Here is a 24,147-nt window from a genome sequence, read left to right on the forward strand (position 1 = left end):
ACTACGGGAACCAGGTGAGTCCTTTGCAAATCTGACTTTGCTGCAACGTGGAACTTTTGCACTATTGACACTATTGTCCTATTTAATACTGTAAAGTTGCACTGACACAACCTGTATTGTTAAAAATCGCTGTATAAATAAAGATAAAGGTGATACATGTAAAGAAGAAATAATGTCTATTTGTGCATTTTAATGTGTTTGAAAGACAAAAGCATTCCAAAGGCATAGTTGAGCATAGTTAAATAACCCATAATTCAAATTAAAATGAATGTGTTGATCAGTAGTTGATGCAATGTTGAACAAGGGACTCACCTCAGTCTAGTATTGAAGTCATTCACTCCCTAACCTACAATGCCTGCCAATACAGAGACTAATATGAGAATAATGTTACCATGTAAATAAAAAAATAATTAACTGTAGTCTGATTAGGAGTATTTTAAAATGAAATTTATTCTAATTAGAAGTACTTCATTTTTGCAATCTTGATTATGTAATCCAGTGAATGGGAAAGTAATCTGAATGTAATCAGTTCCGTGTGGTGATTCTGAGAGCAAACACCAATTCACTCTCACTAAATGCAAAGATAAAAACATTTGTTTTTCAGTCCTGGCATAATAAAGCAATAAGCCCTGTGAAGCTGCGTTTTACAGTCAGTTTAAAACAGCTAGAAATGCTGTTGTTCAGAACGACATGGGCAGAGTAAAACCCTCTGAGCACTTCTAAATTCACTGTGAATCTCAGCTTCACGGGCTTATTGCTTTTATAAAATGGTTAGCATGTGCTTAGCCCACCTATAAAGGTGAAAATTCTCTCGTCATTTACTCTACTTCAAGTTGTTCCAAAGTTTCTTTTTTCTGCTGAACACAGAAGAAGAGATGTTGAAAAATGTTCCCATTGACTTCCATAGTATTTTATTTATTTATTTTATTTTTTTTGGTAACACTTTATTTTGATGCTCCCTTTTGAACATTCTGTTGACAATAAATAAATAACGTTGCATCTACATGTCGACTAACTCTCATTAGAGTAGCGCAATGTCTCTTAACACTTTTTGTGATGGTCTCCCAACAGACATGCTACTGACTATAAGTAACTTTGCAAGTTCATGTCATCTTATTCTAACCCTAACCCTACCAGTCTACTAATACTCTACTAACACTCTAATGAGAGGTAGAGTTAGATATGTAGGTGCAACATTAATTATAGTCAACAGAATGTGTTAAAGGGACCATCAAAATAACGTGAAACCCTTTTGTGTTCAATAGAAGAAAGAAATGCACACAGGTTTGGAACAACTCCTGTTTCTTTTCTGTGTTTTTCTGTTGGTTTTTACCTGAACCATAGATTTAGATGTAGATTTAGGATGACTGTGTTTAATCACTTCTGTGTAAATCTCTTTGAATTACCTTTGTGTATTAAACGCACTGAATAAATGAACGTGACGAGAGTCTCATTCTGTTCTCTGTGTGTCTCTTTCAGATGGTCACAGAAACACACGTTTGATCGCAGAGCAGGTTTGTGTTTGTTCCGATTATTGTGTTTGTGAGCTGATGACTCTCTTGTCTCTTCTTTTACTAACGTCTGTCTGTCGTTGTTCTCATTTACACTGTGACTGTTGACACTCAGAACACAAGTTTATTTCATTCCAGATGTTTCTGAGTCTCACTGTTGCACAAGGATTTCTCTGTTCATTCACGTCACTAAAGACTCACACAAGTACAGTGACACAAACACACACACACACACACACACACACACACACACACACACACACACACACACACACACACACACACACACACACACACACACACACACACACACACACACACAAACACACAAACACATGGGTGGGTGGAGCCGTAGGAAAATGCAGCGTGTTTCTCTGGTGCGAGTGGGTGAGTTTGAAAGATCATCAGAAAGACAGTGAGGGAAAATAAAGCAGTCGCTCACAGAGCAACGTGAGAAACACTTTAGTCACGGGAACACACATGAGCAGTGGAGAGACATCACTGATGATAACACCTGTGTGTGTGTGTGTGTGTGTGTGTGTGTGTGTGTGTGTGTGTGTGTGTGTGTGTGTGTGTGTGTGTGTGTGTGTGTGTCTGTGTGTGTGTGTGTGTGTGTGTGTGTGTGTGTGTGTGTGTGTACTTGTATTTCTTACTTTGTTGGGCCCGGTGACAAGGAGCCCACCAACAGTGTGGGGTCCAACAGCCTTGTGGGGCCCAAAATAGTGGGCCCCACACCGATTTTCATTTAAACAGCCTCATAAGCCTCTCCTGGTGTGTCTCATGCCTTTTTTTCACTTTCCCCACAAGGTGACAAAGTATGGTTCTGTGTGTATGTGTGTTTGCGCTCTCTATCGCCCCCATATCTCAAAGTGCGGTAGTGCCGCAGATACACACTACCGGAAGTGTGTGTTATTTTAGCTCACGGAAAGGGAGGAGCTGTTTAGTTTCTGTGATTGACAGTGTTAATTCCTTATTTTACATCTATAATTTAACGTGTTTCAACTCTGTACCAAGGGAAAAAATACTTAATGTGAGCAACAGGTAGGTTTATATTATTTTACTGCATTTGAGTTTCGTGTCAATTACTACCCATATCAACAGAACGATGCTTAATGAAAAACCTTTTTAATCACACGGCTAATTGCTAATAGTTCACGGAAAGGGAGGGGTCGTTTATATTCGGTTACGCGCGTTATCAACCGGAAGTTCAATGCGGTTTAACGTCGAACAGACGAACTTCACTCTTCTTGAGAGCAGCAGGTAAGTTAGGTTTATATTATTTGACTGTACATTTGATGTAGTTTTGTGTCAATTCCTACTCATATCAGTAGAATGGTGCTTAATGAAGTAAAGTGACCATTGTACTGAGATCGCTCGTTGTTAATAGCACATGGAAAGACGGACTTTTCTGGATTTCTGCATTTTCAAGTGGATGTAAACGGAAGAATCTCTTCAGGTGAATAACAGGTAGGTTTATGTTATTTGACTTTGTACATGATGTAGTTTCGTTCAAATGCTTTCTCCGTTTCGTAACGTATGAAATTGATGGTTAATAATAATGATGTGCTAGTTTATTCAGATCGCTAGCGTTAGCTTGCTAATCTTATCTCTAGACTAATAATGGTGTTGACAGCAGAAGAAAGAAGCATGTTTTATTGCAGTTGATAATTTGACTACGTATTTTTTGGTAACACTTTACAGTAAGTTTCATTAGTTAGTTACTTTTGTTAACATGAACTAAGAAGAACAATACTACTACAGCATTTATTAATCTTAATGTAAATTTCAATATCTACTAATGCATTATTAAAATCAAAAGTTGTGCTTGTTAACATTAAATAATGTTCTGTGAATTAACTTGACCTAACAATGAACGACTGTATTTTAATATAATTAACATTAGTTAAGATTAATTAATGCTTTAATATATGTATTGTTGATTATGTTAGTTGATACATTAATGCCAGTGACAGCTCCACTTGAATATTAATGACTTGAATTTGCTTGTTTTTTGTCTCTCATGCTAAATTCATACTTTTTCTTTGTGGATGTGTCTGTATTTTATTTTATAAAAAGCTATAATGTCCAAAAGAAGAAAGAGGATACGGCCTGCTGACGAAGCAAGGACCTATATTTTGTCTTCATGTGACAAACCAGAGTTTGTGGAAAGATATATAGATAGAAACAAAGGTATGTTGATGTGAATTTATCAGTACCTCTCATTTGCATACACTTACATAATAATGTATACCATTGTAGTTGGAAATGGTAAATTAGTAGAGTTTTCTTTCTTTCTTTCTTTCTTTCTTTCCTATTTGTTTACATTCGGTTAATACTCTGAATCCCTAGTTTCACCTCCAAAAGTGTCAAGGCAACAACTTTTTCCCCAAATTAAGTGTCTTTCTAATTATGTCTTTATAGGTAGAGGAGTATTTGCTAACCAGCCTGTTGAACCGGGAGCTTTTGTCTTGGAATACAAGGGGGAACTCGTTGCTGCAGAGGAATTCCAGGCGAGACACTACACAGAGTTACAGAGTACATTTCTATTTGATTTTGAGTGGCAGCAACGTCACTGGTGGTAAGTATGTACAGATGCATGTTTTGAGACATCTGGGAAACATGTATGCCATGCAACACACTTCTGAATAGTTAATGAGCAAAAGCATAATCAGCAGTTAATTCCGATAATACAGCCCCTGTGTACTCAATTCTATGGGTGATTTTAATGTTTTTCTGTCTGTTCTGTGGTCCTCGGCAGTTTTAAGTTAATATACTCCGCAATGGTATTTGGAGCAATATGCTGTACATTATCAACATTCAAAACTTGAGTTTCACTACAGGGCGACTTTAACATTTTAGGCTGATGATAAGCACTTTTGTTGATTAGGACTTTCTGCTTTGTATGTCTTACAGTTACAGTTGATGTGTAATTTAAATGTCTCTTTCGTGTAATCTGACCATTTGTGCACATGATATTTAAATATTTAAAGGGTTTTTCTTTAAATGAACTTACAAAGTTTTTTTTATACCTTTTAGTATTGATGCATCCAAAGAAGATGGCTCTCTGGGAAGACTATGCAATGACAATCACAAATCTCCCAACTGCTCTATGAAAAAAATCATAGTAAATAACAGGCCCCATTTGTGTCTATTTGCCATGAAAAGAATTGAAATCGGAAGTGAAATTGAATATAACTATGGTGATGCACAATGGCCATGGCGTAACAAGGTGAGTTAGACTAACACAACTACTTTTTTGGGTGTGTGTGTGTATATATATATATATATATACACACACACACAGAAATTTACTTTTTTTTGTCTGATTTGCAGGGTCCAAAGAAGCAGTCTTCTGCTCTACAGACCGACTCGTCCCCAACAGATCACCCATCCGATGATGACCCCAAAATGGATGATGAAATCACACAGGTAAAAGAGTAATGTAGACAATCATCTCAAACTATTGAGCTCTTAGATTTCATAGTTTCTATTAAAGAAACAGGTTCACACTATGTTTTTCATCATTGGGTGATATGTTAGAGTTCTGATTGAGGAAACAGTTAGTGTGCAGCAGGACAGTAAAACTAGAAAGGTTTCTGTCAGGTTAAGCGTCACACACACATTTCTAGTCTTGGCCTTATGAGGCCCTCAACCCAAAGTAATGATTTTACAGTTAAGTTCACACACACACATTTCTAGTCTTGGCCTTATGGGGTCCTTATACACACAAATTTCTAGTCTTGGCCTTATGGGGCCCTCACGTATGGATCTCATTCAAAGTGATTTTAATTAATTGGAACAGCACCTGTCATTATTTAAACTGAACTTATTGCAGGTAGAATTCAACACTTTACAAGCTGCTACATGTTCAGGTTGAGTATTTTAGATGTAATCCATTGCACGATATTAAATCTTGCTGTGACACTAGCTGTTAGCTCTAGGAAGGATCTGTAAATGGGTTTAGATTTCAACTATATGCTAGTTGAGAGACTGTTTTTACATGAGATAACATGTGTCTCTTGTAAATGCCTGAATACATTACACTTGTCAGTTCTTCACAGGTTCTTGTTCTGTTTTTGTCTGATTTGCAGGGTCCAAAGAAGCAGTCTTCTGCTCTACAGACCGACTCGTCCCCAACAGATCACCCATCCGATGATGACCCCAAAATGGATGATGAAATCACACAGGTAAAAGAGTAATGTAGACAATCATCTCAAACTATTGAGCTCTTAGATTTCATAGTTTCTATTAAAGAAACAGGTTCACACTATGTTTATCATCATTGGGTGATATGTTAGAGTTCTGATTGAGGAAACAGTTAGTGTGCAGCAGGACAGTAAAACTAGAAAGGTTTCTGTCAGGTTAAGCGTCACACACACATTTCTAGTCTTGACCTTATGGGGTCCTTATACACACACACATTTCTAGTCTTGGCCTTATGGGGCCCTCACGTATGGATCTCATTCAAAGTGATTTTAATTAATTGGAACAGCACCTGTCATTATTTAAACTGAACTTATTGCAGGTAGAATTCAACACTTTACAAGCTGCTACATGTTCAGGTTGAGTATTTTAGATGTAATCCATTGCACGATATTAAATGTTGCTGTGACACTAGCTGTTAGCTCTAGGAAGGATCTGTAAATGGGTTTAGATTTCAACTATATGCTAGTTGAGAGACTATGAGATAACATGTGTCTCTTGTAAATGCCTGAATACATTACACTTGTCAGTTCTTCACAGGTTCTTGTTCTGTTTTTGTCTGATTTGCAGGGTCCAAAGAAGCAGTCTTCTGCTCTACAGACCGACTCGTCCCCAACAGATCACCCATCCGATGATGACCCCAAAATGGATGATGAAATCACACAGGTAAAAGAGTAATGTAGACAATAATCTCAAACTATTGAGCTCTTAGATTTCATAGTTTCTATTAAAGAAACAGGTTTACACTATGTTTATCATCATTGGGTGATATGTTAGAGTTCTGATTGAGGAAACAGTTAGTGTGCAGCAGGACAGTAAAACTAGAAAGGTTTCTGTCAGGTTAAGCGTCACACACACATTTCTAGTCTTGGCCTTATGAGGCCCTCAACCCAAAGTAATGATTTTACAGTTAAGTTCACACACACACATTTCTAGTCTTGGCCTTATGGGGTCCTTATACACACAAATTTCTAGTCTTGGCCTTATGGGGCCCTCACGTATGGATCTCATTCAAAGTGATTTTAATTAATTGGAACAGCTCCTGTCATTATTTAAAATGAACTTATTGCAGGTAGAATTCAACACTTTACAAGCTGCTACATGTTCAGGTTGAGTATTTTAGATGTAATCCATTGCACGATATTAAATCTTGCTGTGACACTAGCTGTTAGCTCTAGGAAGGATCTGTAAATGGGTTTAGATTTCAACTATATGCTAGTTGAGAGACTGTTTTTACATGAGATAACATGTGTCTCTTGTAAATGCCTGAATACACTACACTTGTCAGTTCTTCACAGGTTCTTGTTCTGTTTTTGTCTGATTTGCAGGGTCCAAAGAAGCAGTCTTCTGCTCTACAGACCGACTCGTCCCCAACAGATCACCCATCCGATGATGACCCCAAAATGGATGATGAAATCACACAGGTAAAATAGTAATGTAGACAATCATCTCAAACTATTGAGCTCTTAGATTTCATAGTTTCTATTAAAGAAACAGGTTCACACTATGTTTATCATCATTGGGTGATATGTTAGAGTTCTGATTGAGGAAACAGTTAGTGTGCAGCAGGACAGTAAAACTAGAAAGGTTTCTGTCAGGTTAAGCGTCACACACACATTTCTAGTCTTGGCCTTATGGGGTCCTTATACACACACACATTTCTAGTCTTGGCCTTATGGGGCCCTCACGTATGGATCTCATTCAAAGTGATTTTAATTAATTGGAACAGCACCTGTCATTATTTAAACTGAACTTATTGCAGGTAGAATTCAACACTTTACAAGCTGCTACATGTTCAGGTTGAGTATTTTAGATGTAATCCATTGCACGATATTAAATGTTGCTGTGACACTAGCTGTTAGCTCTAGGAAGGATCTGTAAATGGGTTTAGATTTCAACTATATGCTAGTTGAGAGACTATGAGATAACATGTGTCTCTTGTAAATGCCTGAATACATTACACTTGTCAGTTCTTCACAGGTTCTTGTTCTGTTTTTGTCTGATTTGCAGGGTCCAAAGAAGCAGTCTTCTGCTCTACAGACCGACTCGTCCCCAACAGATCACCCATCCAATGATGACCCCAAAATGGATGATGAAATCACACAGGTAAAAGAGTAATGTAGACAATCATCTCAAACTATTGAGCTCTTAGATTTCATAGTTTCTATTAAAGAAACAGGTTCACACTATGTTTTTCATCATTGGGTGATATGTTAGAGTTCTGATTGAGGAAACAGTTAGTGTGCAGCAGGACAGTAAAACTAGAAAGGTTTCTGTCAGGTTAAGCGTCACACACACATTTCTAGTCTTGGCCTTATGAGGCCCTCAACCCAAAGTAATGATTTTACAGTTAAGTTCACACACACACATTTCTAGTCTTGGCCTTATGGGGTCCTTATACACAAATTTCTAGTCTTGGCCTTATGGGGCCCTCACGTATGGATCTCATTCAAAGTGATTTTAATTAATTGGAACAGCACCTGTCATTATTTAAACTGAACTTATTGCAGGTAGAATTCAACACTTTACAAGCTGCTACATGTTCAGGTTGAGTATTTTAGATGTAATCCATTGCACGATATTAAATCTTGCTGTGACACTAGCTGTTAGCTCTAGGAAGGATCTGTAAATGGGTTTAGATTTCAACTATATGCTAGTTGAGAGACTGTTTTTACATGAGATAACATGTGTCTCTTGTAAATGCCTGAATACACTACACTTGTCAGTTCTTCACAGGTTCTTGTTCTGTTTTTGTCTGATTTGCAGGGTCCAAAGAAGCAGTCTTCTGCTCTACAGACCGACTCGTCCCCAACAGATCACCCATCCGATGATGACCCCAAAATGGATGATGAAATCACACAGGTAAAATAGTAATGTAGACAATCATCTCAAACTATTGAGCTCTTAGATTTCATAGTTTCTATTAAAGAAACAGGTTTACACTATGTTTATCATCATTGGGTGATATGTTAGAGTTCTGATTGAGGAAACAGTTAGTGTGCAGCAGGACAGTAAAACTAGAAAGGTTTCTGTCAGGTTAAGCGTCACACACACATTTCTAGTCTTGGCCTTATGGGGTCCTTATACACACACACATTTCTAGTCTTGGCCTTATGGGGCCCTCACGTATGGATCTCATTCAAAGTGATTTTAATTAATTGGAACAGCACCTGTCATTATTTAAAATGAACTTATTGCAGGTAGAATTCAACACTTTACAAGCTGCTACATGTTCAGGTTGAGTATTTTAGATGTAATCCATTGCACGATATTAAATGTTGCTGTGACACTAGCTGTTAGCTCTAGGAAGGATCTGTAAATGGGTTTAGATTTCAACTATATGCTAGTTGAGAGACTATGAGATAACATGTGTCTCTTGTAAATGCCTGAATACATTACACTTGTCAGTTCTTCACAGGTTCTTGTTCTGTTTTTGTCTGATTTGCAGGGTCCAAAGAAGCAGTCTTCTGCTCTACAGACCGACTCGTCCCCAACAGATCACCCATCCGATGATGACCCCAAAATGGATGATGAAATCACACAGGTAAAAGAGTAATGTAGACAATCATCTCAAACTATTGAGCTCTTAGATTTCATAGTTTCTATTAAAGAAACAGGTTCACACTATGTTTATCATCATTGGGTGATATGTTAGAGTTCTGATTGAGGAAACAGTTAGTGTGCAGCAGGACAGTAAAACTAGAAAGGTTTCTGTCAGGTTAAGCGTCACACACACATTTCTAGTCTTGACCTTATGGGGTCCTTATACACACACACATTTCTAGTCTTGGCCTTATGGGGCCCTCACGTATGGATCTCATTCAAAGTGATTTTAATTAATTGGAACAGCACCTGTCATTATTTAAAATGAACTTATTGCAGGTAGAATTCAACACTTTACAAGCTGCTACATGTTCAGGTTGAGTATTTTAGATGTAATCCATTGCACGATATTAAATGTTGCTGTGACACTAGCTGTTAGCTCTAGGAAGGATCTGTAAATGGGTTTAGATTTCAACTATATGCTAGTTGAGAGACTGAGATAACATGTGTCTCTTGTAAATGCCTGAATACATTACACTTGTCAGTTCTTCACAGGTTCTTGTTCTGTTTTTGTCTGATTTGCAGGGTCCAAAGAAGCAGTCTTCTGCTCTACAGACCGACTCGTCCCCAACAGATCACCCATCCAATGATGACCCCAAAATGGATGATGAAATCACACAGGTAAAAGAGTAATGTAGACAATCATCTCAAACTATTGAGCTCTTAGATTTCATAGTTTCTATTAAAGAAACAGGTTCACACTATGTTTATCATCATTGGGTGATATGTTAGAGTTCTGATTGAGGAAACAGTTAGTGCGCAGCAGGACAGTAAAACTAGAAAGGTTTCTGTCAGGTTAAGCGTCACACACACATTTCTAGTCTTGACCTTATGGGGTCCTTATACACACACATTTCTAGTCTTGGCCTTATGGGGCCCTCAACCCAAAGTAATGATTTTACAGTTAAGTTCACACACACACATTTCTAGTCTTGGCCTTATGGGGTCCTTATACACACACATTTCTAGTATTGGCCTTATGGGGTCCTTATACACACACACATTTCTAGTCTTGGCCTTATGGGGCCCTCACGTATGGATCTCATTCAAAGTGATTTTAATTAATTGGAACAGCACCTGTCATTATTTAAACTGAACTTATTGCAGGTAGAATTCAACACTTTACAAGCTGCTACATGTTCAGGTTGAGTATTTTAGATGTAATCCATTGCACGATATTAAATGTTGCTGTGACACTAGCTGTTAGCTCTAGGAAAGAACATTTAGCTATTTAATTGTAATTGTTGGCATTTTTGTGGCTTATCTGATTTAACATTGAACTTCTTTAGTACTTGGATGGTGTACTGTAGCTTCCACTTTCTATTCCAGTTGTTCTCAGTGGGAAATTAAAACACTTATACATTGCCTTTTCCCTGATCTGCATTTGTGTGACTTTTTCTCTAGCTTCTGTGGAATGCTGTTTGGCTCTGTTTTCTTTCAGATTCATAAACACCCCAATGTTGAAGTCTCATTTATTCATCATGTTTAAAGTATTTTCCGTTATATTGATATTTATACCGTTTTTAGGCAGAACTGAATCAAAAACTAAACAGCTGAACAGTGACAACTGACTGACAATTGTTCAACACTAAACAATGACAGTATTTTAGAAGAATTAAAATGATTTGATTTGACAAACTAAACAAATTTAATAATTATCTTCTCAATAGACAGAACTGAGAAGGAACTGACTTCAACAGGAAATATATAATTCCATGATTCAAGCTGATCAATGAAAAGCTGCTTCAAAACTATTTTTATTGTATAAAGCGCTATAGAAATGAAGCTAAACTGACTCAACTTTAGATGGCCGTTCACTCTGTCAAACTAGATAAATGTTGTTGTTATTAGGTTCTTGCCCAAGTGTTTGTGCTAAATTAGTACACTGCTTATACATATATGGTTCCAGTTAACTCTTAATACATATGTTTAATTATATTCAGGTGTTTACTGGAGGGTTTGGCCTAGTAAATTATTCAGAAAGTGATGAGACTGATGAGGATAAAGACAACCCTACCTCTCCACCCTCTGGTGTTGTTCAACAGAAGACAAGGAATGGAAACATTCAGGTATTCCTCCGATGCAGTACTTAAAATTCTTGTGTAAAGTTTATGTAAATGGCTCAAACATCATTTGCCTGTGGCTGATTTTAATAGTGTGAGCAAAAATGTATAACCATATATTAAAATCACTCTTTTTGGCAGATGGATGCGGTTCCTGATTATTCTGAGCCTCTGTTTGACTCGAGTGAAAGTATAGTAGATGAAACTGATGAGGATTCCAGTTCGCAATCAGACAGCGAAGTTGTTTCAAAGCTGAGGATGACAAAAAGCATTTTGGTATGCCTCTTAAGCTCTGGTACCAACTATTTGACAGTTAATTTCTACCAAAATATTTTTGTTGTAAATGATTTTGATAGAATGTGAACAATCCTAGCATGACCTAACTCCCTTTTGGCAGATGGACAAGGTACCAGATTTTTCTGTTCCAAGTGATGACAGCACAGATGAGATTGCCACTCCCAAGATGGAAATGGCTCTAGAAAGACCAAAGAGAAGCTTTCTCCGTCCTGTAAGTGATTTTTTTTTTCATGCTTTGTCACTTAATGGTTGGTGTTCTCAATGTTTTTAGTCCCTTGGTCTAATTTTTAATTACTAGTTTATTTCTTATTTAATTTACTTGTAATAAATTTTTACCTAGCTTCCTTAAAGAATGAATGTCATGCAGTTGACAGTTTTAGTCAGTTTATCGTACTAATGTATTAAAAGAACTCTCAAATAACTTTCATATATGCATAAATTTCATTGCTCGTAAATACAACTAAGAAAATAAACTTAGATGTTAAGAGACATGATGAATGGAAATTGATGGCAACCAACAGTTTTAACGCTTGTGTGTTTGTCCGTTATAAACTTTCATTACATAAAGAAAAAAGTTATTTGAAAAAAATATTTAAATCAATTATATTCCCTGCTGACTTTGTATGTTCACCCACTGGCAAATAAATGGTTGGTCTATAAATGTATTGGTTGATTTTAACAGTGAGAGACAGAATAACATAAGAAAAATGAATTTCAAAAAGTGGAGTCCTAATTTTTATGAGTTTTTTTTCTGAATTTTGTTTTGTCTCTCACTGTTCAAATTAGCCTACCGTTAACATTATACCACTGATCATTTCTTTGTTAGTGGGCAAACATGCAGAGGATTAAATATTGTTTTTCCTCACTGTATCAAGCTCATCAGATCACTCATGTTAAAATAACACATCATTGTTAAAATATTTCTAATATGGACTTTTATTATCTTGCCTAAATGACTTAAATGCTGTCCATTTCCATTCTGTCTCTTCACATCCAAAACTATTCATTTGTGCTCTGATGAACCGTAGTCATTTGTGTTGTAGGTGAGTCTTTTTTTTCCTTCATTTTGGAGAGACTAATCCTGTTAACTTTATTTATTTTTTAAAGATTCAAAGGCATCTTGTAGAATCAGATGACTCGTGTGGCGATAGCGAGGATGAGTATATCCCAGATCCCAGGGAAGAAAGCACAGGGGATAGCAGTGACTGCAGCTTGGAGTTATCACTGAAAAATAAACAAAAGTCAGCTATTACACAGAGCAGAAGCAAGTCAAGTCAGAGCCAATTTCAGTCTTCAAGTCAGAGCAGAAGTGAGTCATCCAGTCAGAGCAGGTGTGAGTCTTCAGGTCAGAGAAGATTTGAAACAAGTCAAGACTCAGTGCAAGATTGCAGATTTTCCAATAGCAGAGATGAAAGAAGCAGAGAGAAAACAACAGCGCGAACATATAGTAACAAAGAGATGAGCATTTCAGTTCCGCTTGAAGAAGAGCCATCCGTCTATGTTAATCCAGTTTTGAAAAAGGAGGATGGTTCTAGAAGATATAACAAGAAACATCATTGCTTGTATTGTGGCCAAGTAGTTCAAAAAATGTCAAGGCACTTGTCGCGTAGACACAGTGATGTGGTCGAGGTTGCGAAGGCATTGAGTTTGCCAAAGAACTCAAAAGAAAGGAGGCTGCAATTAGATTATATACGAAACAAGGGGAACTTTGAACATAATGTTGAAGTTTTGGAGAGCCGGCAAGGCAAACTCATCCCGTGGAAGCAACCCAAAAAAAAAACTGAAGGACAAGAATTTATGCACTGTGTTTACTGCTTTGGGCTCTTCAGAAAAAGAGTCATGTGGCGACATTTTCAAGTCTGCAATTTCAAGCCTCAGGGCAAGTCTTCCAAGCGAGGTAAAACAAGAGTTCAAGCGCTGTGTGCGTTTGCTGAACCTGCTCCAACTGGACTTAGCGACACATACTGGAAGTTCTTAAATGAAATGAATCAGGATGAGGTCGCCGTTGCAATTAAGGAAGACCGCTGCATTCTTGAATATGGATTCAGACTGTTCAACAAGAATGAAAATGTAATTAGCCAACACCAATATATTCGACAAAAACTGAGAGAGCTTGCCAGGCTGGTACTGGAAGCTAAAAAGATGACACACGTGAAGTCCATCAAAGAACTCATAAAACCTGAAAAATACAGTCATGTTGTTAGGGCTGCAAGATGCCTCGCTGGATTCAGTGACAAAACTGGAAAATATCAACGTCCATCGCTTGCTCGCAAAGTTGGGCATGGCTTACATGCATTGGCCATGTTTATCAAATCTGAAGGATTAAAGACGAAAGATCAACAGACAGCCAAAGACGCTGAAGAATTTGCACTGCTATATCAAGAGAGTTGGAAATTTGACATTGCGAGCCAAGCATTAACTCAGCTTAATCAGACCAAGTGGAATTCTCCTCAAATTCTACCGTTCACACAAGATGTCCAAAAACTTCATTCCCATTTGTCTGAGAAACAGCAGACACAACTTGATGCCCTGCGAGAAAATCCTTCTCCCTTAAACTGGAAGGACCTTGCTAAAGTGACCTTGGCACAAGTTATTCTCTTCAACCGCCGTAGAGCAGGAGAGGTATCCCGAATGCCCATGTCTGTGTACCTGTCAAAGGACACATCAGAAACTCACCAAGATGTTAACCTGGCCCTTACAGCGCTCGAGCAGAAGCTTTGCAAACATTTTGTCCGGATTGCCATAGTAGGAAAGCGAGGAAGGAAAGTCCCTGTTCTCCTTACTCCAGTCATGAGGGAATCCCTTGATGCTTTGACTGAGAAGCGAGAAGAATGTGGAGTGCTGAAAGAAAACTGCTACTTGTTTGCATTGCCGCACTCTGTCCATTATTTGAGGGGTTCTGATTGCATTAGGCAGTTTGTGAACGAATGTGATGACATCAAACATCCAAAAGCGCTAACTTCGACAAAACTAAGGAAACACATTGCTACTCTGTCGACCGTTCTCAACCTGAAAACAACAGAACTCGACCAGTTGGCAGATTTCCTTGGCCACAACATTGAGGTCCACAGAAAGCACTACCGTCTTCCAGAAGGAACCCTCCAGCTTGCTAAAATTAGCAAAGTTCTTTTAGCTTTGGAAAAGGGACGGCTAGGAGAGTTCAAAGGGAAGAATCTGGATGAAATTCAGCTTGATGTGACTGGTATTAAGCCTTTTTTATTTAAAATTTCCTTAAAGGATAGGATTGTCCATCTGTAAATCATTCTCTTTTAGAGAAGTGTATAGAATTTGAATTGAGTAGCAAAATCAAGTTTAGTATAATCGAATTGAATAAGAGTACAAGCATTTGTAATTATATTTATATGTATTTGTCTATTGTTCTGGAAGTGTGCTTCTCCTTTAACATACTGATGGGGAGAGCAGGTTTTATAGTTATAATTGACTATAACTGGACCATTTAAGACCGTCTGTTTTGCTATTTATGTATTATTTTTGACTACTTTTGCAAAGTTGACCACAGTTTCAGCTTTCTGACTCATTCATATTCTATTACTTTTTTTAGAGACTGTTGACCTGGACATGGATGGGTGCTCTCAAGAAGAAGGTATGTTTGTATGATTTATTTTTTTATTATGAATCATCTTATTTAAATATATTTTTAATATTTGTTTAATGGCTTCTTTCACTGTTAGCAATACTAATGTCTCTATAAAAAATTCTCCTTAAAGGGATAGTTCACCCAGAAATGAAAATTTGATGTTTATCTGCTTCCCCTCAGGGTATCCAAGATGTGGGTGACTTTGTTTCCTCAGCAGAACACAAACAAAGATTTTTAACTCAAACCGGTGCAGTCTGTTAGTGATTTAATGGCAGTGGATGGCACCAAACCTTTGAAAGTAACAAAAAACATGCACAGACAAATCCACATTACACCCTGCGGCTCGTGTTGATACATTGATGTCCTAAGACACGAAACAATCGGTTTTTGTGAGAAACTTAACAGTATTTATATAATTTTTTTTTACCTTTGATGCACAGCCACGTCCATCTGTCATGAGCACGAGTTCATCATCCGGCTCGTTACTCGTATAGCGCTCTGGTGTAGAATACGCAAACGCCGGAAGCCATCTGTCGCGTGTATTTATCACTCATTGTTTACACAGTGCACAGAGATTTTGGGTATCGCGGCTATTCAAAATGGTAATTACTTTCTATATGCTGATTGTTCAAACCGATTTAAAGGTAAAAGATTACGTTTGCTTGCATGAACTGATCCGGAATTGTTTTTTATCGCTGATTTCCCCTTTTTGCGTATTCTACACCAGAGCGCGTTCACATGTAACAAGCCGGATGACAATCTCGTGGTCACGACAGATGGACGTGGCTGTGCATCAAAGGTAAAAAAGGATATAAATATTGTTCAGTTTCTCACAAAAGCCGATCGTTTCGTGTCTTAGGACATCAATGTATCGTCACAAGCCGCAGGGTGTAATTTGGAATTGTCTGTGCATGTTTTTTTCTTACTTTCAAAGGTCTGGTGCCCATCCACTGCCATTATGAGGCTGACCGACTGCACCGGTTTTCGTCAAAAATCGTCATTTGTGTTCTGCTGAAGAAACAAAGTCACCTACATCTTGGATGCCCTGAGGGGAAGCAGATAAACATCAAATTTTCATTTTTGGGTGAACTATTGCTTTAATGTTTTACCGTTGACTATAGGCATTCAACATTACAGTATAATTGAGCGCTATCAATTTTAATATTTATTAGACTTTAAAAAAATAACTTTCAAATAAACTAGGGGTGGGCATAGATTAATTTTTTTAATCTAGATTAAATCTTGGAATTAATCTAGATTAAAATGGCTAATTTGAATTCTGCTGAAGGCATTCAGAATATGTGTGTTTCCCAAATAATGACTTAAAGTCTTTGAGAATGGATCATAAAACTCATAAAGCTGTTCTATGATAATTTGTTGATGAAAATAAATTGTTCAATTAGATGTACTTGTTTTTACTAACTAACTAACAATGAAATTATTTTTTCTACCTATTAGATTGTGTTTTTTTAACGTCAACACCTACCCAGCCCATTACATGTTACACCGTACTTTTATTTTGACAGGTTGCCGTGAAGTTTCTGTGTCATACAGTTTGATATGATGCTAGTTTTCTCAAATGAAACGGTAAAAGTGACACTCACAGCAGTTTGGGAGATTGAGTTTATCTGTTCATGTGAGATGAAAATGCCAAACATTACCGGGAGCGTCACGTGTGTTTCAGTATGCGAGTACTCCGTGTAGTAAAAGCTCGTCTCCGCAATGCAAACACACAGCAAACGAACCTATCGGATTCATATTAAAACGGTCTTTTTGCATTTCAGTTTTCACAGACACTAGTCCATATCGCGATTTGAATTAAGTGACTGACCAACATTTGATTTATGAATCCAAAAAACGACGAATTTACGTGGCATTTCGCTATAGTAGATTCGGTTTTTATGAATGGAGGACGACGCGATCCCGTCTGTGTTTTGGCGGAGGAGACTTAAACGTACGGACGTGAAGGTGAAAGTCATCATAGCTTGCGTAGTTTAGACCCAGCTCCCAACCCAAATTTGAGAATAGATTAACGGCGATATTTTTTTTATCGCGCGATAAGAGTTTCACGTTAACGCAGCACGTTAACGCCGATAACGGCCCACCACTAAAATAAACCCATTATAATAAGTTAAATATTTAGCTACCTGTGCCCTTCAGCAGATATGTACAAAAATTTTATAAAGTTATCAAATACTAATTCTAAATACATTTTTAAAGAAATCCTTAAAGCTACATAAGTTAATATCTTTTTTTTTTTGGATTAACACATCAAAACAGCTGTTGTTATTTAAATACGGCTGCTGTACATGACCTTTTAGTTTTTTTTTTTGTTTTTTTTTTTACTTAGTCTCTATGGAAGAGCTGAGAGTGTAATGGGGTGATTTAGATGAGGGAGATGATGCTGGGGAGCCTCAGGACAGTTTTTACAATTTCATAGATGTTTTTAATGTGATGCATATAGAACTTATGTCATGCACAGTTTTAAGGCAGCTTAATCCCCTTTTTTGGAACTTAATTCCTTAACCTATGACATTGCATGCACATAGTTTCTTTTGTAGTTTGATATGAAATGATACAGGCCGAGTCGAGCCTGGCGTGGAGGCGAAGTTAGTGTGTGTTTGAAACGCCTCTCGTTTGATGTGCTCGTAAAGACGTTCTGCATCTCATAAAATAAATAAAATAGACAGAGGCAAAAGTTGTAAATGGGGATGGCTAACCCTAGCCCTGCCCCTGTTTTTATTGCATTAAATATTTTTACTGTGGTAATCTAGAAAAAATGAACCACATGTTATTTTGCTAATTTTGACACTACTAAAATATACCATTTGCATCTCATCTTGCAGCTTTTTCAATGTCTTGTGCTCCATACCCAGCTTTTACATTCATCAGGGCTGTGACTCGACAGCTGGCTTTCCAAGTACCACCATAATGACCAACAATATTTATTATTGTCAGCCACTTTAAACATTGTAAATGCAGTTTAAGCATTAACACTGCACTGTGCTTACATCCAGGTAAACAAAAAAACTAACATAATTGTATACAATATATTTACATGTAATCTTTAAGTACTAACATCTTGGATGCTAAGGTGGTGAAATATTACGGTTTCCCTAGTAATAGCTGTACACAAAGCAGCATTAAGGCAGTTTTACCAGGGATGGTAATTAAAATGGCAAAGACTACTGATCTATATAATGATGATATAATGTTCTTCATTATAGATCAGTGCCCACGACACGTTTCTGAGGACAGTTGGTTCTCTTCAGATATATTCATATAAAGACATCCGTGCCGCGTTTTGACTTTGAAGTGTGCATCATTGCCTTTTGAAGTTTTATCCAGCCCTATCGTGATTCTAGTCTTTCCATCCCCAAATGTAAGACCTCTTTAAATTATTATTAATTATAAATTAGTATTTTCATATTCTATTAAAATTAACAAACTTTTTATGCCCTTAAATTTGATACAACTAAATTAAGCAGTTAAGCCCTCTACTTTATGATAGCCTGTCGGGCAGTCCGGTCAAACATTTTGGTAGTTGACTAAAATAGCCCAGGGATGTCGGACTGGCGGTTTTTGTGAGCCCAGAGTTCTCATTTCAAACATAATTTGTATTTGTCATGCAACAACCTCCCGGCATGTCTTATCTCTCGCTCTGTTCCATCAGAGGCATTAAAGCATAAGCATAACAAAAAATAATTGTTTAGAATGAAAGCGAATTAATATGAAACCAATGCAACTGCACTTTCAAGCACTGTATCCAAAATCCAAGCATTTTTCAAACCTTGAAAACACTACATTTAAAATTCAAGCATTTTCAAGGAATTCAAGCACCAGTACGATCCCTGTGTGATTTTGTTAGCTGACTACAAATTGACAGTGATTAGCGTTGTGTTTTACCCAAAGTTGAACATTCTTCAACTCTCTGTGCCAGGGGAAAAAAACAAAAAACAACACCTGAGTGCTCAGCATTAAAAAAAAAGTTACTCTATAAAACGTGGCTCTCATTTAAAAAAAATTGACAAAATGTGCTAACCTATCTTATTTTTTGTAAGCTGGTAATTTTTTTACTGTTAATACCATAATGTAACGAGGTTAAAACATTTCCTACCGTAAATTGCTTGTTCCGATGATATAACTTTACTTTAAATTATAGACACACACAAAAAATTTATGACACCTCTCTACTTCCACTATAGAAAAGTAAAACCAAAAGATCCCAATATGGCTGCTGTCATCTTGGACTGATTACGTCATTTGGCTGTTTGCACAGTAGTGATTTTTTTTTTTTGGAGCCCTAGTCTAAAGTAGTCAAAAGTCCTTAGTATCAAAGTCCTGCCTAAACTCCCACAGACTAAACTGGCAAGTTCATTGTCATGATGCCACACCTGTTTTTGTAACGTATCTCATGACTAACTAAAAACTTGTAAACAAACTTTAACATCTGAACATTTAATGGGACGTACCTAAATGACTGAAACTTATGCGTGATTGATCATAATCTTGTGTTGCTTGCAGCTAATGTATATGTTTTATTTCATTAAATACTTCTTCTTGCACTCAGATGAATTAATTCCAGAAGCTGAGGACAGTGTGACATCCATTCAGGAACCTACTTCCACAGTATATTTGCAACCGCAAACAAAGTCGGCCAAAAAGAGAGGTGAGCTTAGAAAAATAAAGTGGATTGATGGTACAGCTGATCTTTAACTGCGGTCCTGATGCGGGTTCCCGATCTGTGTCCGTTCTCAAACAGTTCCGTGTATTTCCATAAAGAAAAGGTTGTTCTGGACTGTAACTGACTTTTCTTTTATATTTATTGACCAATATGCACGAAATATGTCAGTAAATCATCATAAACAGAGTTTTTTGGTCTTAAGTAGGGCTGTCAACATTAACGCGTTAATGGCGCGTTAACGCAAATTAATTTTAACGGCACTAATTTTATTAACGCGCGATTAACGCAGCGCGCATTTCTGTTTGACCCACTATAGCCCATAGTTAAATGGATGCAGTGCTGCCAACCTAGCGAAAAGTGTCTAGCAACAATACACAAACACATAATTGGACAAACCCAATTTAGTTTCTGAGGCTCTCCGGTTTTGCTGAACGTGCGTGAGGTCTCCCAATGAATGCGCGCGCACCTCCCTCTCTTCATATCTGCGTCTGCTCTGTTCAGCGAGCGGCAGTGGAGCAGCGCTTTCGGTTAAAACAGATGTTATGTTCATTCCAGTGCTTGAAGTGGGCCGGTACGCAAGTACTTCTGTTTTTTATCATTTTGCGTACACCGGCACTTCTGCCATATTTAATGAATGCAAGCGGAGTCGGGCTACGTTAGGATTGTTGCTGTGTGGTTGATGCGTAAAGCCACATACGAGCGAAAATGGCGTATTAAATGCACGTCAAACACATGCATAATTGCATTTCATATGTACTCCAAAGTTAATTTCAGCTTGTTAATAGCACGCCAAATAGATACAGAAAGTCGTGCTAGTGCGCATTTGCATGAGACCAGGCTCTCCAATCAGTACAGGCCAAACTCCTAAAAAGTCAAAGGATCCTGAAGGCATTCAAACAGGAAGTTAAAAACAACGATAATAATGCAGGGAATAGTGACTTATGTCCAGATGCCGGTAAATGATTCTTTTCAGTGATTGAATCATGATCATAATTCAGGATTTTTTTTTTCAGTTATTATTTCATATTACTTTGGTTATCTGATAACAGAAATATTACATCAAAACAATGGAAACAGTTTTGTTGAGAACGTGGCTGCATCAAATGACAGTATGTGGGCACTGAGAGGCAAACAAATGTAATAATAAATGTAGATTTTGCATGTTCAGAAGAAGTGAGCTGCCCTGTCCTGCAAATAATGTAAACAGGCTTGTGTAAGTAAATTGCTCAGTGCAAAGAAAGAGAAGTAATGGGAACCTGGTGTTTCTATGTTCTTTTTTTCATGTGTCTAATAGACATGAACAAGTTATTTGAAAAACATCTATGACATTTGAAACAAGTTAGTCTAGTCAAGTATGGTTTCACTGATAATAAACACATATTTGCTTAAAGCATCCATGCCAATGTTGATTAGAGTACTAAAAACTTTAAAAAGTGTTAATTTAAGGTACATTTAGAACAGATAAAAATGTGCGATTAATCGCGAGTTAACACAAGACAACCATGCGATTAATCGCAATTAAAAATTTTAATCGATTGACAGCCCTAGTCTTAAGTGAACGTAAACAGGTGAGAAAGAAAACGCATGTTCAGTGTTAAAGAGACAGCCATCTAATAAACGTGCCGTCTGTCGTTAATGTTAATCAAAGAACAAAAGAAAATCATTAAAATTACGAAAGATATTCAGTCAGTTAATGTTTTATTAACAAAGTTCGGGAGGAGCGCGTCAGATACTTAGCCTAATTAACACAAGTGGAACGCACTCAAGTTAATCTACATCAGATATAAATACAGTTGACTTGCCTCTACCCATTTGATGGTTTATCAGCATCCCTCCACCACCTTATCTCCTCATTCCGAGTTCTTTTTAAACCTATACGGGAGGCTACTCTAGGTTCGGGCCATTCCCGAGCTCGGAGGCCTTCCCTAGACAGCCCGCCAAACATGCTTTACGTACTTCACCTAATTATATGCAAGTGTGAACTCATGAAATGAGGGCTAATCAATATTTTATTTATGAAAGAAAACCATTGCCTGGGTTGTACCTGGCATTTGATCAGTTTTGTTTATGCTATTGCTAATTGATTTGTTTGTTTCCATTTTATTACTAGTCTTTAACATTTTAAGGTTTTACATTTATATTATTCTAGTTGTTGTTTTTCTGAAGGAAAGGAATAAATACATTAAAAAGACAGAATATACATTTGACATCTAAATGTTTGACATAACTTTTTAATGGATTTTTATCTTATTGGAATCGTCGTTAGGAATAGATCAAATTCAAACGATACATTGCAGATAATGAGCTCAGACGGTAGCAACTACCTCGCCTTGGTTCCGTACGGATTATTTTATCAGAGAATATTTGTTTTTGACATGACTGACTAAATTTCAGACTACACACTTAAAATATTCTATACGAATATTTCTCATGTCTGTGTCAAGCATGTTCTAAGAATCTATACAGAGTAGTTTTATTTTTATTTTAGGGAGATCATGAACAAGGCCACCAATTCAAACACTGCATTGTTCTTTTGTAGACCCATGAATAATGTCAAATAATGCACCTTATTAAAGGGAAGTGTCGTTGTACAATGTTAAAGGAGAACTCCGGTGTGATTTTGACCTAAAGTGTATTGAATCATGATACCGAGTGTAAACGTACCTTGCATATCTCATCTCGTCTTGTCCACTGCTGTCCGAAATCTGGGGTCAGTTAGCCGATGCTCACAACAGCTTGTCAATGATATTCAATCGGGCATCGAAGGAGCCATGTAAATAAATCACTGTTTTACGCCATTTACGAGGCACAAAGTAGCTCCAGACTTCATTGGTAGACTTCCAAGGGCCCTGACATTTAAAACGAGACATTGAGAACTTAGAAAAAGCACCGGTAGTTTATTTACAAGTAGATTTATACAGACAGTAACCGCAAGAAGTTTAGCTGCCGCCGCCATCTTAAATGTAGTCACGATAAGTCGAGTGTCGAGCACCAAGGAAACTACAACCTGGTACGTTGATAAGCTGATAAATTCCTTGGTGATCGACACTCGACTTATCGTGACTACATTTAAGATGGCGGCGGCCGCTAAACTCCTTGCCGTTACTGTCTGTATAAATCTACTTGTAAATAAACTACCGGTGCTTTTTCTAAGTTCTCAATGTCTCGTTTTAAATGTCAGGGCCCTTGGAAGTCTACCAATGAAGTCTGGAGCTACTTTGTGCCTCGTAAATGGCGTAAAACAGTGATTTATTTACATGGCTCCTTCGATGCCCGATTGAATATCATTGACAAGCTGTTGTGAGCATCGGCTAACTGACCCCAGATTTCGGACAGCAGTGGACAAGACGAGATGAGATATGCAAGGTACGTTTACACTCGGTATCATGATTCAATACACTTTAGGTCAAAATCACACCGGAGTTCTCCTTTAACTCAATGGGTAAAAAAAAAGGTCAGTTTTTTTTTTGTATTGTTTTTTTTATTTTTATTGCAGTTCCGCACTCCCCTTAAACGGCATTCCTGATTTGTAAAACGTACAATACAAAAGAACCTGCACCAAATATGTTCATCTGTATATACAGGTGCATCCCAAAAAATTTGAATATCATCGTAGTTGGGTTTTTTTTTTTTCACTTTTTTTTTATTGTAACTTAAAAAAAAAATCTTTCATATGTTCTGGATTCATTACATGTAAAGTAAAACGATTTTTCTATTTTGATAATTAGAGCGTACAACTCATGAAAGTCAAATTCAGCGTCTCAAAATGTTGGAAAATTTACATTTGAGTTTCATTAAATGACCATACCTACAGTATAAATTCCCGGTATCTCTTGTTCTTTGAAACCACACTAATGGAGAAGACTGCTGACTTGGCATTGGTCCAGGAGACACCCATTGACACCCTCCACACAGAGGGTAAGTTACAGAAGGTCATTACTAAATGGGGTGGCTGTTTAGAGAGTGCTTTATCAAAGCATATTAAATGCAAAGTTGACTGGAAGAAAGAAATTGAGTAGGCAAAGGTGCACAAGCAGCAGGCATGACTGTTAGCTTGAGAATACTGTCAAACAAAGCCGATTCAAACACTTAGGAGAGCTTCAGTAGGAGTGGGCTGAAGCCGGAGTTAGCACATCAAGAGTCTCCACACTCAGACATCTTCAGGAAAAGCACTACCAAGCCACTTCT

The 24,147-nt window shown here is 37.4% G+C and overlaps 1 protein-coding gene across 1 annotated transcript; it reads left to right on the forward strand.

The window, feature by feature from the left end:
• Nucleotides 1–2,168: 2,168 nt before the first annotated feature.
• Nucleotides 2,169–17,651, forward strand: LOC141334961 (uncharacterized). Its single transcript, XM_073840181.1, has 11 exons — nucleotides 2,169–3,701; nucleotides 3,933–4,089; nucleotides 4,548–4,740; nucleotides 4,845–4,940; nucleotides 9,843–9,938; nucleotides 11,261–11,386; nucleotides 11,522–11,656; nucleotides 11,778–11,888; nucleotides 12,785–14,879; nucleotides 15,240–15,281; nucleotides 17,626–17,651. Exons 1-11 carry the CDS (start codon nucleotides 3,593–3,595, stop codon nucleotides 17,649–17,651), a joined length of 3,186 nt encoding a protein of 1,061 aa, XP_073696282.1. The 5' UTR covers nucleotides 2,169–3,592.
• The last annotated feature ends 6,496 nt before the right edge of the window (nucleotides 17,652–24,147 follow it).

This window comes from Garra rufa, chromosome 5 (assembly GCF_049309525.1).
Source record: "Garra rufa chromosome 5, GarRuf1.0, whole genome shotgun sequence".
NCBI classification, from domain to species: domain Eukaryota; kingdom Metazoa; phylum Chordata; class Actinopteri; order Cypriniformes; family Cyprinidae; genus Garra; species Garra rufa.

Excerpts from the sequence above, each read along its gene's own strand:
- LOC141334961 (XM_073840181.1), top strand. The coding sequence starts at position 3,593 with ATGTCCAAAAGAAGAAAGAGGATACGGCCTGCTGACGAAGCAAGGACC. Across the intron at positions 4,741-4,844 it reads AATGGCCATGGCGTAACAAG|GGTCCAAAGAAGCAGTCTTC; the intron begins GTGAGTTAGACT and ends TCTGATTTGCAG. Across the intron at positions 9,939-11,260 it reads TGGATGATGAAATCACACAG|GTGTTTACTGGAGGGTTTGG; the intron begins GTAAAAGAGTAA and ends AATTATATTCAG.